This window comes from Trachemys scripta, chromosome 14 (assembly GCF_013100865.1).
Source record: "Trachemys scripta elegans isolate TJP31775 chromosome 14, CAS_Tse_1.0, whole genome shotgun sequence".
Lineage (NCBI taxonomy): Eukaryota > Metazoa > Chordata > Testudines > Emydidae > Trachemys > Trachemys scripta.
This window is the reverse complement of record NC_048311.1, coordinates 26,213,583-26,228,052: the sequence shown is the minus strand read 5'-3', so window position 1 is coordinate 26,228,052 and position 14,470 is coordinate 26,213,583. Positions and strand designations below refer to the sequence as shown.

The 14,470-nt window shown below is 38.3% G+C and overlaps 1 protein-coding gene across 1 annotated transcript in view; it reads right to left on the bottom strand.

Moving 5' to 3' along the window:
* SUZ12 (SUZ12 polycomb repressive complex 2 subunit) overlaps positions 1–13,487 on the bottom strand; it is a 44,584-nt gene extending 31,097 nt beyond the window's left edge. Inside the window, exons 1-4 of the mRNA XM_034790436.1 lie at positions 13,181–13,487; positions 9,936–9,982; positions 9,778–9,842; positions 1,425–1,493 (exon numbers count right to left, since the gene is read on the bottom strand). Of these exons, the coding sequence (XP_034646327.1) occupies positions 1,425–1,493; positions 9,778–9,842; positions 9,936–9,982; positions 13,181–13,487 (488 nt within the window). The remainder of the gene's footprint in view (positions 1–1,424; positions 1,494–9,777; positions 9,843–9,935; positions 9,983–13,180) is intronic.
* Positions 13,488–14,470: the final 983 nt, after the last annotated feature.

Genomic DNA, 14,470 nt, shown 5'->3' with positions numbered 1-14,470 from the left:
AGATTTCTGAAGATGGCTACAACACTGGACCCAAGGTATAAGAACTTGAAGTGCCTCCTAAAATCTGACGGGATGAGGTATGGAGCATGCTTTCAGAAGTCTTAAAAGAGCAACACTCCCATGCAGAAACTATAGAATCCGAACCACCAAGAAAGAAAAATCAACTTTCTGCTGGTGACATCTGACTCAGATGATGAAAATGAACATGCGTCAGTCTGTACTGCTTTGGATTGTTAGCGAGCAGAACCTGTCATCAGCATGGACGCATGTCCTCTGGAATGCTGGTTGAAGCACGAAGGGACATATGAATCTTTAGCGCACTTGGCAGGTAAATATCTTGTGACAGTGGCTACAACAGTGCCATGTGAACGCCTGTTCTCACTTTCAGGTAACATTGTAAACAAGAAGTGGGCAGCATTATCGCCTGCAAATGTAATCAAACTAGTTTGAGTAATTGGCTGAACAAACACTAGGACTGAGTTGACCTGTAGGCTCTAGAGTTTTAGCTTGTTTTATTTCTGAATTCAGGTTGGTTTTTTTACATAATTCTATGTTTGTAAATTCAACTTTCATGATAAAGACAATGCACTACAGTACTTGCAATGCGGGAATTGAAAAATACTATTTGTTTTTTACAGTGCAAATATTTGTAATCAAAAACAAATATAAAGTGAGCATTGTACACTTTGTATTCTGTGTTGTAATTGAAATCAACATATTTGAAAATGTAGAAAACATCCACAAATATTTAAATAAACGGCATTCTATTACGGTTTGATCGCACGATTAATCTTTTTGATTGCTTTTTTTGACAGCCCTAGAAATTAAGTTTCTTTTATTAAGAGCACTGTAAAAGTAAATTACAGAGTTCTAAAATACAGGCACTTCAATATTTAAAAAGTTGTTAAATTCATTCAATGAAAAATTTAATTTCTTTTCATAAAGACCAGGAATAAAGGAACCTGTGAAAGCAGCAAGCAGAGCAGAAACTAATCACATGAAAAATGAGAATATTACCGTCAGAATCTTGCTAAATAAAGACCATGCAAATCTTCTCCACTGCTTAAATATAATTTTCATGGATCAGTTGCTGACACTGCAACTCAGTTAAGCGTAAGTTTGTTTTTATTTTTTAAAAGCTAACAAAGACGCGTAAGATACTTGAAATATGAACAGTAGAAATACTTGGAAAGTCTATCCCAACAGAAAGCCAGATCCTTTGTACCTTGGTCTTTTATGCTCTCAATTTCTTATATTTTGCAAGTACTCAAACTTTTAAGAGTGCATACTCATCAAATATTAATTGGATGCTACACTGCACTCATGTGGCAGGTACTGCACCTTGTAATAATCACTCCCTTTTATCCTGTTCCCTCATTGACAGCCATACATGACTTATTGATAAAAATATGAGCAGGTAATACCTGTGAGACTCTTGCTCTCCCTTCATTTTCTCTACTTTTGATAACATGTCATCTACTTTGAACGTTTTCCTGTGGAAAAATAAAATGCATGAATAGTAGGTAATTTTCATTTTTAGAGGTATTTCCTTTATATACAATATTAACTGAAATAAAAATTCTGATTCTATTAAAACAAATTTCAGTATACACATCAGCTTCTTCAAATATTGGTTTAACCTGCTGTTCTAACTTCTCCCGCCTAAAAAGAGGCCCAAGAAATCAAAGACAACTGCTTGAAAAGCTGCACCTCAGTATCAATCACAGGACTAATTACTAAACTATGAGAAATTAAAATTATAGAATTTTGTAGAGCAACACAATTTAATGTTAAGACACTTCAATATCAGCAAGACAGCTAGTTAGGAGTCCATTCAAACTTTGGTACAAATATATTTTACTAGAAAAAAAAACCAACCTCCTTACACTGATTGCCATGCCAGCTATCAATATACAAATTTTCTCTCAGGTTGTCCCAAATTAACCATATACAAGGATTAGAAATATGGTTACTATGTGGCAGAAGCAGGTCTATTTATATTTAATTCTTGAAAGATTATTTCTTTCCTCAGCAAGGTGAATTAATGAACATAATACAAAAGTGACATTCACTAATGGACCAGTTGTAGGAATATTTTTCAGAGGAAAATAAATTTACAGCTTAAGGAATAATCACATTACATTTTTTCTCCTGTAAGGTATTAACATCAGCCTATTCATCCTTTTCTATCTTATATGATACAGTATTCACATTCCTAGGCAAAGGTTATTCAAAATTTTTCAGAAGTAGTCTTCCAATCCTCTTTAATAGGAAGACTGAAGTTCCATCCTGGATTCCAGCAAAGTTCTTTAGATTGACTAGTACTAGACTCTTATTTATTCACTAACAGCAAGTGCAGCCCCGCTTTGCATTTCTCTTCCTATTCTAAGCAAGACAGATGAAGAGAAGAAAAAGGAATGTTTTTCTGCCCGATACATGGTCTCTTACCATAAAACAGGCAGTGAACGTGAAAGGTTTGTCTACACTAGGTTTGGGGTTTTTTTGGCCAGAAGTTTCCTCCAGCAACAAGCATGGTCGAACCAACAGTCCAGACAGGGCTCCCAGCAGATACCATATTAACTACCAAGTTGTGTAACTCTGTTCAGAACAAGTCTACATGGCACAATAGTTAGAGCTCCAAGTAAATCTTATTGGTATGTCTGCACTCGTGCCTTTCCATTGCGACCACCAAAGAAGCTGACCAGGTGGTTATCAACAGTGGGATATTTATGGCAAAAGCCTAGATAAGGCCTAAGCAACAAGAGATCAGCATATAAAACCAAAAAGTCATTTTAAAGCAGTTAAATGAGCACTTTCTAGCTCTAAACTGATGCACAATAGAGATGCCTTTATAAAAAAGACTGGTGTGTAAACTTATTGAATCCTCATTCCCAAAGTCACAAAAAATATTCCCTTCAATGCTATAGGTTACACCAATGTAACCTTACACCAACAAGATTTTCCACATTTAGATTTAGAAAAGGCAATACTTGTATTTCTGGCAGTCTTGTTTTGCTGACATTTCACTGACTAGATGGTCACCAATATTAATGTAGATATTTGTATATTTAAAACGTAAGGTGAAGAAGGGAGACCAAAACATTAATTAAAAGGCAAGTGTGACTTGGCAGCTTATCAAACTGTTATTTTGATTCTTAACTGAACTGTAACTACTTTATTCAAATCTTACTGACATTCAAATAGCATTTAAAAAATAAAAGCCTGCTATTTCAAAATGTACCACCAACGGGGCCAAATGCAATATTTACTATACAGACAAGTGTACGAATACCCTGAAAGTTGCCTTCACATCCATAATTTTTATTTTGATAACTTGCAAGTATGGTTTAATGCTATAATCTCAATATAAACCTTTTATTAACTTTAGCATAGTTTATCCTATTCCACTGCAAATTTCTCATCTCATACTTCCTTTCTTTCTCCAGTTGCCTTTCTGAAACATTTACAAATTTAGCTCCAATTCAATTAATTTATTAAGGAGCTCTACATTGGCAGTGTCATATTTATTACAATGTTGCCAGAAATAAAGCTATTTAACCCTTTATATGAAGTTCCAGCTTGTACAAAATTTCAGTTGCTCAAGCTTTGATTTATATTAAGCTGCTCACTTATTTGAGTGATTGTTTAGCTAAAAATAGATGCATATTACTAGCAAACCCACAACAAAGTGATAATACAGTATTGGTCAAGCAACTCCCACAAACAAACTGACTCTCTCTCATGCTGGTGACATTGGTTAGAAAAGCAAACCACTACTTTTTTGGAATAATTAATTCTAGACCATGAAACAGGAGATGTTCCACTCAAACTAAGGCTCAGTAACAAAAGCAACTTTTTTCAACAGTGGTTCAACTATACTTACTAATAGTCACTACATTCTTGGGTGAGGGATTACCAAAACTAGCACTGATATATTAAGCTTTGGGGGAAGAGAGGGTTTTTTGTTTTCCTGTTTTTTTTAAAAGAGGAATTAGTTAAAAAAAAACAACTCACAACTTTGAAACCAAGAGTGAAGAAATTAAAAGTAATCAGATTTGGCATGTGTGTTACTTAAGCATACCTTAACTTGTAATAATTAAAATCAGCTACTATTCTGGAGAATAGCACATGTACAATCTTTAGAATGGTCCTAGGGATTATCTGGAATTACAATCCAGTGACCCTTACATAATACCAGATAAAGCAGTAATAAAAAAAATTAATTACTAGATGCCTAGGTGAACATAAGGACAAAATAGCATAACTACTATAAATGAAAATTCTCTCTCTCCAGTGTACTAGAATTTTTTAGCATATCAACAAAATACTGGATAAGGAAAAATCAGTAAATTTATTTCGATTCCCAAGAAGCCTTTGACAGAATCTATTAAGAAAACTAAGGCCTTGACTACACTTGGAAATAGTCCCTCTTCGGCAATCAGTGAAGCAGCACCATTACTAACTCAAATGTGGACAAGGGCATGCAGGGTTTGCATATAATCAAGGTTTACCCCTACTTGTAATTGGGATTTCAAGCAGTGAGAACCTTGGCATGCCCTTGTCTACACTGGTACAAGCCAATACCAATTGTTGAATGAGGGCTATTCCTCACCCTAGACAAAACTTTAGCAATCATGGCTCAAGAGCAAAGTTATGTCATTGATTAAAAAATGGCTAAGTGACAAAGTGAAGGAATAAATAGATTTTAAACTTTAGAACTCAAGAAAAAGAAAGTATCCACTCAACACAAAGAGATAAGCATCCTGATGTTTTGTTTTTTGCCTAAAAAATGGGATAGAATATAACTTTGAAATATGCCATATGATAGAACTTCATTTTAAGTACCGTTCTGGTCATCCTATCAAAGAGAGAGCAAAAAACGGAAGGGGTCCAGAGATAGACAAAAACAATGATTAGTCATGGGAGACTTCCATAAAAGGAAAATGAGAGAAGAGTAGAACTAGATTTGTGTCATGTTGGACATTACATAACATGATAAGCACAGCTGAAATATTTGAAGACTAAAATATGTCACTTGCCATTGCAATGATTTTGTCATAATATGCAAGATTTTCAGTGTATCACCATTTACTGATGCTTGCAATACTGTATCTTAAGTGTCTCCCCCCCAGTGAAGCAGCACACATTTAACAAGGTAATAAGAATCAAAATGGTAGTGTGCCTCAATATTAAAAGCACAAGTTTCTCCAAACATCTTTAATATTAACATTTTCATAATAAGGATTGCTAACCAAAACCAACCTAGCAGTCCACTTATCTTACCAACTTGGTCACCCTTCTGCACTAAATAAATCATCACAAAACACAAAATACGTATTTAATTAAATACCAGTTTATCCTCAATATACATATATGCAACAACAGTATGACTTCTGGGGTATTCTACCCCTTCCCCCTCCCATGGTAAATTTTTAACTCTCACCACAAACTTGAAAATAGTTAGAAAACTAGAAAAATTCATGCTCACTGTCTAAACTACTGCCTGAGTGAACAGAGAAAGTCAGTTCTGTCAAAAAAAAAAAACCACCAAAAACTTAATTTTTACTGGACTACAAGCACAGAATAAAAATTTGTATCTGACACTGTAGTGAGACTAGGATGAAAATGTTACAGTTCAAAAAAGATTAAAAAAACAAACAATAAAATGCAAAATGGATTGATCCTTAATTACATCAAAGCGAAGCTTTATTGAAAACGTCATTTCTGACAGGATAGTTTCTCTCCTCTTCAATGACCTACGGTGTAAGTGATTTAGTTACAATTTGTCTGGCATTTTTTTGAGATATTTAAGAGACCAGGTATATTAAGAGTGGAGATTATTATTATTGTGGTATGTAAATATATCATATGCAGTTGCAGATGTTGCTTTATATTGATAACAATTGTATATTACTGTAAATAACCAGAGCAATTAATAGGCTTTTTAAATATAAAAAAATTGCTAAGCATAAAAAATCACTTGATAAAATTAAGTATTTACTATATATGCATTGTGATTTATAATAGCTGTTCCATAAGTACCATTTTCTCAAGAACTAATGAATCCTCTAAAATTTTCATCATGTTCAAGCTGTGTATACAAATTCCCCACATAGAAGCTTCAGTCAATGAGATTTTCCACTCCCTCCTTCATAAAAAAACAAAAACAAAAAAAATCCTTTCAAGCTTCTTGCTATCTGCAATCACAGTGTCTCATGTACGGAGGAGGTAGTACATAATGCTCTTAATAAGAGCTTAATTGGTTGTACAGATTCCTGCTGAATAAACAGTGGCAATTAGGGTCTGGCCTACATGTTTGCCAGTACTGCTATACCAGCAGAGGTATATACCAGCAATCCTCACATTGGAGATGCCATTTATACCAGCAAAATAGTTCTTTTAAACCAGTTCTTTGAATGGAGTAAGCTATACTGGCAAAAGGACTTTTTTGCGGATATAAAGTGCTTGAACACTAGGGCTTTTGCCAGCATAGCTATGTTGGTCAGGAAAGGGGGGAAAAGTCACCACTCCTGACACACACTGCTATGCTGGCAAAAGTTTAAGTTTAGATCAGGTCTAACAAGAGCTCCATCAGTAAGATTTGGGGGGAAAATGCATTTGTGGATAAGCATCTTTAGCAGTTTAGTTGAAAAAACATTTCCCTTGAACATTCAGAAATACCGTGTAAATCTACTTCAACAGCTGTATTAAAAAAAAAAAAAAAGTTTTTTTTTTTTTTTTTTTTTTACACAAAGTAAACAGTAAAAAGCAACAGAGGGTCCTGTGGCACCTTTGAGACTAACAGAAGTATTGGGAGCATAAGCTTTCGTGGGTAAGAACCTCACTTCTTCAGATGCAATGTCTTGTCTCTGTTGCTTTTTACAGATTCAGACTAACACGGCTACCCCTCTGAAAGTAAACAGTATTATACAGCTTTGCCTCTCCATTTTTCCTACATCTAATTACTGACTTGATTTCAATGGAGCAGATTACTTTCAGAAAACCCAAACTTTTAGTTATTATAAATGAAATGACCACTAACCAATTCACTACATATGGAAACACCAGCTGTCAAAGTAGATTTCTAGACTTTAAAAGATGGTATATTTTACCCATTAATTAAAGTTAGTAAAGATAAATATTTGTTTCAAATAGAGAAACTGGGCATTACTTATCCCAGCTGAGGAAAGAGAAATTTCCTATTATGGAAGACAGCAGCAAATAATGCTTAATGTACATGCAAAACACCACTTGTGGTTGCTTGGCAACAAACAAGAGGCATCTGAAAAAAAACAAACAAGTTTCAGGTAATGGAGGGGAGACATTTTAACTATCCAGAATGAATACATGTGATAATTTTCACAACACAAATCTGTTTTTGCATATTGTATTGTTTGCTTGGTATATCCGGTAGATACCGATACGATCTAGGCTGAGACATGGTAGTCTTTGGTACAGGACAGGTGGCTTGAATAGCCATTGGAGAACTTGCTGGAAAAGGAGAACGGCAGTTTGAAACTATGAGCTTGCCCCCTAGTCCCAAAGCAGTCTGAAGAAACAGTGAACATTATTTCTTAAACTCTGGCTTTGCACCAATTCAGAACAATTAAGGGGGAGAATCAAGATAAACTATCCAAACCACTGCAGTAACTGTCATGAGAAATAAATAATAATAAAAAAAAAAAGAGTAGCTACAAGTTAACTTATGACAGGAAGTCAGAACATGCTTTCAGCTCATCCCCTATTGGGAGACAATAACTTCCTTTTAAGAAGGAATAACGGGTTGTAGGTGCAGATTTAAAAAAAACAAACTAACAAAAAAAAACCCACTATCTTCAATTCACTGGCAATAAGTGGAAATGACCTCTACAATCCTAAAGGGCAAGGAAATTACATTAAATGCTGATTATTAACTAAAACAAAATATGAGAATGCGAAATACAGCCTACTCACAGAATTTGCACTTTATATTTTTTGTTGGATCAAATACAAGTCTGTCCTCATTGGTTGCCAATTTTATTTACTGCCTACACAACCATTTGCTGCCTATACAACATCCACTCAATGTGAAGCAGCAGTTAAAAAAGTGAACAGAATGTTAGGAATCATGAAGGGATACATAATAAGACAAAGTATCATATGGCCTCTATATAAATCCATGGTACACCCACATCTTGAATACTGCATGCAGATGGAGTTGTCCCATCTCAAAAAAGATGTATTGGAATTAGAAAAGGTTCAGAAAAGGACAAGTAGTATTAGCAGTATAAAACGGCTTACCAATGAGGAGAGATTAATAAGACTGGGACTTTTCAGCTAGGAAAAGAGATGACTAAAGGGGGATATGATCGAGATCTATAAAATCATGCATGGTGTGGAGAAATTAAATAAGGAAGTGTTATTTACTCCTTCTCATAAATTAATAGGCAGTAGGTTTAAAACAAACAAAAGCAAGTATTTTTTCACACAACACACAGTCAACCTGTGGAACTCCTTGCCAGAGGATGTTGTGAAAGCCAAGACTATACCAGGGTTCAAAAAAACTAGGTAAGTTCATGGAGGATAAGCCCATCAATGGCTATTAACCAGGATGGACAGGGATGATGTCCCTAGCCTCTGTTTGCCAGAAGGTGGGAATGGGCAACAGGGGATGGATCACTTGATGATAACCTGTTCTGTTCATTCCCTCTGGGGCACCTGGCATTGGCCAGTGTCGGAAGACCGGATACTGGGCTAGATGGACCTTTCGTCTGACACAATATGGCCATTCTTATGTTTTAACACTATTCCTTAAATAGCCATCATTACAAATGTTCCAGTCCACCCTAATACTTTTTTCAAGCAATTCAACATTGTTAAAATATCTTAATGGATTAACTAGTAAAATTTTTGCCTGCTAACTATCAATAGAATAGTGAATGATTTGCTGTTTGACTAAGGAAATAATTCAAAGAATTTGTAATTATAACCACCAAACATTTTGTGCCTTTCACCCAAAGAACTCTAAGCACTTCAGTCTTCAACTATAGAATTGCAGATATCCAGAAACCCTGTACTGAATCATATGCAACTCAATACAACCATTTTAAAGAAAAGATATGGTTCTAGAGCCTATTTAAAAAAAAATCTTAGTTAAAATTAATGCTTTACTGCAACAGTCAAAAATAAAGCTAAACAGCTTTCAAAACAATTACAGAAAAGTAACACTGATTTAGTTTCCTACATTAGTAGCTTAAGCAGAATTCCCAACATGCTCATTTAGCTAACTAACCTGGCAGTGTTCTTTAGAAAAATATACATTGATTATCTAAGTCAGAACTTAGATCAGATTCATGTAATAAAGCATAATTGGTTTTATAAACTTGGGCCTTCATCCATTTATCTCTTGTCAAAGGTTATTGCCAACAACAGAAATTTAAACTTACTTTATTGAGAATTTAGGCCCAGATCCCGCACATGCTTAACTTGCATATTTAAATATTCCTAATGAAGACAATGGGAATATTCCCATGCATAAAGTTAAGCATATGCTGAACTGCTGGGAGGATGAGGTTCATCTTTACAAAAAGAAGTCAGTTTATAAACATGCACATTTCCCCTGCAAACTGTATTTCAAAACTGAGCTGGTATGAATCTTAACAACTTCAAAAATGCCTAATGCCTCACACTACATCTGAAAAGACCAATTTAAAGTGCAAAATAGAAATGGAGCAATGGGAGAGAATAATCAGTTAACATTCAAATATCAGGAATAGCTTTTGAACAGAATAAAATTACCTTTTGATATTTGTTCGGGAGTTTCTGTGGGACATGTACGTGAGAGTTCTGTGCAAAAATATTGGCTGCAAAGAAATGGAAAAATAATTAAAATGCTTAAGTTGGAGATTCCTACAAATTCAAAGTGAAGAAATAAACGAATATCAACAATTACTTACTGCTATTAGATTCCGGGTACGAAGAAATCTATATATCTGTGTTGGTTCTATGGGAAAGAAATACACATTATCTGCTGTATCTTATACCCCACAAAAAAACTAAGCTTACAAGCAAATACTGAAAATATACAGACAATTCTAAATAGGTTTCACTTAATGTATATTTAACTTTAACAGCACCTATTAAAAACTATGTGACAACTATAATGTATAAATCATAATTCAGATTAACAGCAGTTTAAGTATCCACTTGTTATCTGTAACATGACCAACATTTTATTTAATCTACTACACTATAACATATATCAACTACAGTATTAGAACTCTGATCTACCTTTGATTTTTCATCAAAAGATGTAGTCCCTGTTGCACCTTAGATCCTTTAGAAGGTGAGCAGAGGCAGAAAACTGCTAATTATGAAAGTAATCCCAAAGCATTCTTTAACACTCAGCAAGTTTTCTCCCCACCCAATCTATAATGTCTGATACATTAATAGCAGATTAAGCTATATATCAGACAACTTGAGATTGTTTTACTTTGCTATAAAGCATGAAGACATCACTTGTGAATAATTACATGCCAAAAGAGTGTCTTAATTTAGAGTGGCAATCATAATGACCTATAAAACTTACACATGTACAAAAATGCCTGATATAAATGGATTTAGGCTAGGACAGAAATATCAGAAAGCTCTCATGTCCACATTATGGGAAAACATTAACTTAGAGAATTTTTCACTTGTTAACAACCATTTCAACAGCAAGTTGGCTCTACCATAACTGATTGGTGATAGTGGGTCTATGACTCTATAATCATGCTGTATGCTAACTTCTTTTTGATATAATGACTGGTAGCCACCAGTCTAGAGACTAAGCCTTGTCTACATGAGAAGATGACACCTGTATTTTGACCAGTGTCATTTTAAACCAACTTAATTAAACCAGCTCAAGAAGCTACACAAAGAACTCTTCTTTCAGTTTAGGTTAATTCAATTAAGAATCAGTTTAAGATAAAAAAGAATAAGTAAACTGAAATAAGAATATTCACCAAGTTAACACAAATGGGGAAATACAGCGTAAACTACAAAAACAATAAGGAGTCTGGTGGCACCTTAAAGACTAACAGATTTATTTGGGCATAAGCTTTCATGTGTAAAAACCTCACTTCTTCAGATGCATAGAGTGAAAGTTAGAGTAAACTGGAGTGCGTGAAATGAGTGGAAAATTCCTATACAACTCCTGTGTCCCACTGTGTCCCCCACAAGATTATTTTTAAAAGTAAGGGAGCCATCTCAATATTTTAATACAAGTTTTAGGAATATTAAAAATAAGCAGCTGACACACCTAATTTGTTCTAGTGACTGGAAGTTATATTGTGATTTGATGAAATTTTGAAAATAGCAAATGAACAAGAAGGACGGTGCACTACCAAAAGTATTCCATTCACATTAATTTTCACAAATGTAATTCAGTTTTACTTGTAAGTACTTTATTTTAAAAATCAGTTCCACATAAAGCCTTAAGTAATCTCAGTCCTGAATTCTGCATATCCCAACTGAGAAACTGAAAGATTTCACTTTGTGTTCATTATAAACTGTGATTATAATTAAGGTTTTACTATGCTTAGGACCAAGTTAAAAAACAGAACCGAAGGGAAAAGATTAAGGATGTATCATAGAAAATAAAAATGTTTTATGGTCATCATTCTTTTAAGAGACTCTTTAACACCTTAGCAACCCAAAAGTAAAAAATAACTACCACGTAGAAGGACATGAGAAAACCAAGTGCGGTCACAGAGATTTAATATTTCATTTAAAAACAGACTATGACTTTTTGAATTTAAACTCTGACTTCCTAAAGGAATGAGTGAGGAGTGAAAAAACACATTATAGCAATACTTTATTAGACACTTTTCCAAAAATACCTATTAAACCACACATATTCCACAATCCTACCATACTGTCAAGTCAAAACCAAAAATAATCTAATTGAAGATGATAATTTACCTTAAAAAAGAAAAAGCGTTTATTCTATCCACAACTGCTAGGTTATACGTAAATCCTAATAATATTTTTATTGTATTCTTTTCACATTAGTGCTATAAAACTGAATTCACAATTAGACATTCAAGTATACCTTATACAGTATTACTTATTTCTACTCATTACATGCCCAAATTTAAAACCATCTTCTCAAGTAGTTAGAGCAGGGACTAGGAGCAAGTATTCTGGGTTATATTCTGAGCCCTGCCACTGATCACTTGTGATCCGGAGCAAGTCACTTAATCCTCCCTACATCACTTGACCTAATACAGTATTTACATTCCTTCCATCTGCATTGATGGGGTTAATTAGCAGTTGTAAAGAATTTTTAGTCAATGATCTCAAGACTCCTCACAAAAAACATTAAAATGATAACTACTATGTATTACAAATAACTGCAGTGGTGACAAGCTCATCCCAAAACAACCTCTGGATTTAATATTTTATTTTTCCTTCAAACCATGTAGACAGCAGGGCTCGGGATACTAGGGCACAATGTAAAAGTTAATTAGAGTGGGTGTTCGGACCAAGCTTGTATCCTGCATCCAAAATGACTCTCTGCCTACCTGGAACCACCGGGGTGGGGGGGGTGACTTAAATTTCCAACTTAAAATAACCTACTATAATGCTCTTTCGCACAGAGCAGCAAAATTAAGTTAACTGAGGATCATAATCTTCCCTTAACAGCCTGAGACGCAAAAATCACCAAAAGGAGCAACAACCGAAGGGGCGCAAATACCCCCTCCCTCCCTCCCGCCCGAGAAGCGTCCTCGGCCTGGGGAAGAGCAAAAATAAATCGCCTTTGAAATCTTCCCAGCTCAACCGTTTCCAAGAGGCCAAATTGACCGCCAGGAAGGCGCTTCAGTAGAGCACGGGTACAAATGCGCCGTCCCCCGAAAGGGGCCCCGAATCTGAAGGACGCGGCTGCCACTTCGGGCTTACCCGCACCCCAGCCACCCCCGATCCCCGCTTCCGCTCCATGCGACGAACCTCTCTAGCCCCCGGACCTTCCTCCCTCCGGGAAGTCCGGCCCCGGGTTCACCTCCCGCCCCACGCCCTACCCCACGGTGTGGTCTCGTTTCCTTCCCCCGACGTCCCCCTTTCCCCGCCTCCCTGCGCCCCGTTCTCGCCTGCGCTCACCCCCAGAGCCTCCTCTCCCCCCAGCCCCTCCCTCTCCCTTCCTGCGGCCGCTCCCGGTGCTCACTCTCGAAGGCCTGCAGGAAGAGCTCGTGGTCGGCCTGGATCTGCTCCATCTTCGGCTTCTTCACAGGGGGCAGCGCTGCAGCGGCCGCCGCAGCCGCCGAGGAGGCCGAAGAGCCTCCCGAGTAACCGCTTCCTCCTCCTCCTCCCCCGCCGCCTCCTGGAACACCACCGGATTTACCGCCCGGAGCCGCGGCAGCCGCGGAGCCCCCGAACCCCCCGCCGCCGCCTCCTCCACCGCCTCCTCCGGCGGCGCCGCCAGCGGAGCCCGAGCTGGGCCCCGCGCCTCCACCGTGCTTCTGAGGAGCCATTGGCCTCACCCCAGAGCGGGCCCCGGCGGGCCGGAGACCGAGCGAGGAGGGAGGGGGGCGGCTGGGGCGGGCGGGGTAAGGAGGGGGGAGGGGAAGCACCGAGCTCCAACTCCTCTAAGTCTCCTCCGCTCCGTTCTCCTCAGCTCTACGGGCGACCAGCCGAACCCGACGCCGACACCGCTCCCGCCTCCCCCGCATGCCCATTGGCTCCGAGGATGGCGCCGCATGGACGGATTGGCCGACGGTAGTCCCGCCCCTGCGTGACGCAGAGATGGTTCTGGAAGAGTTTGGTTGGTCGGTGCGCTTCGCCGCTCGGTGCTTTCCCCCTCCCCCTCCTTTGAACTGAATTCGCGGGAAAGGGCCGCTCGTTCCCCCTCGCTCTCCGAACCGCGGGGCATGGTGGGTAAGCACTGGTTGCCTGCAGCCTGGGAGTCATCGGCAGTCCCCGCGGTGTCTCTCGCCTGCCCTGTCCGTCAGCTAGTAACAGCCCCTTCTGCCCGCCAGGTGCCCACTCAGCGCAGCCCCACAAGGCCCTTCCGCCCCCCCGCTGATCTCACCCCGGCCCAATAGGGTCACCCATCTCCTCTAGCCCCCAAACTTCCCCAGCAGCTGCCTCCCTCCACCCTCATGCCAAATGCCCCCCCCGCTGCCCCAGCTCTCGCAAATGCCCTCCCACAGCGCTGCTACCTCCATCCCCAATGCTGCCCCACAGAGCGATCATCCCTTGTGCCCCACATAGGACTGCCCCTTCCACCCACCCGCTCCCCGGGCCGTGCTGCCCCGCAGTATGACCTCTATGAGGTTTAATCGGATTAAGACCATTAAAAACCCCAAAAGAGCCAAATGAAGCTGAATTCGTTGAAATAACTACATAGGGGCTTGGCTGTGAATAGCCATTGGTTTGAGCATAGGAACTGGATCAGCTCCTACTGTTCCTGCCCCTCCAGGAACCAAATATTTCCCTATGTTTTCTTTCTCTTTAT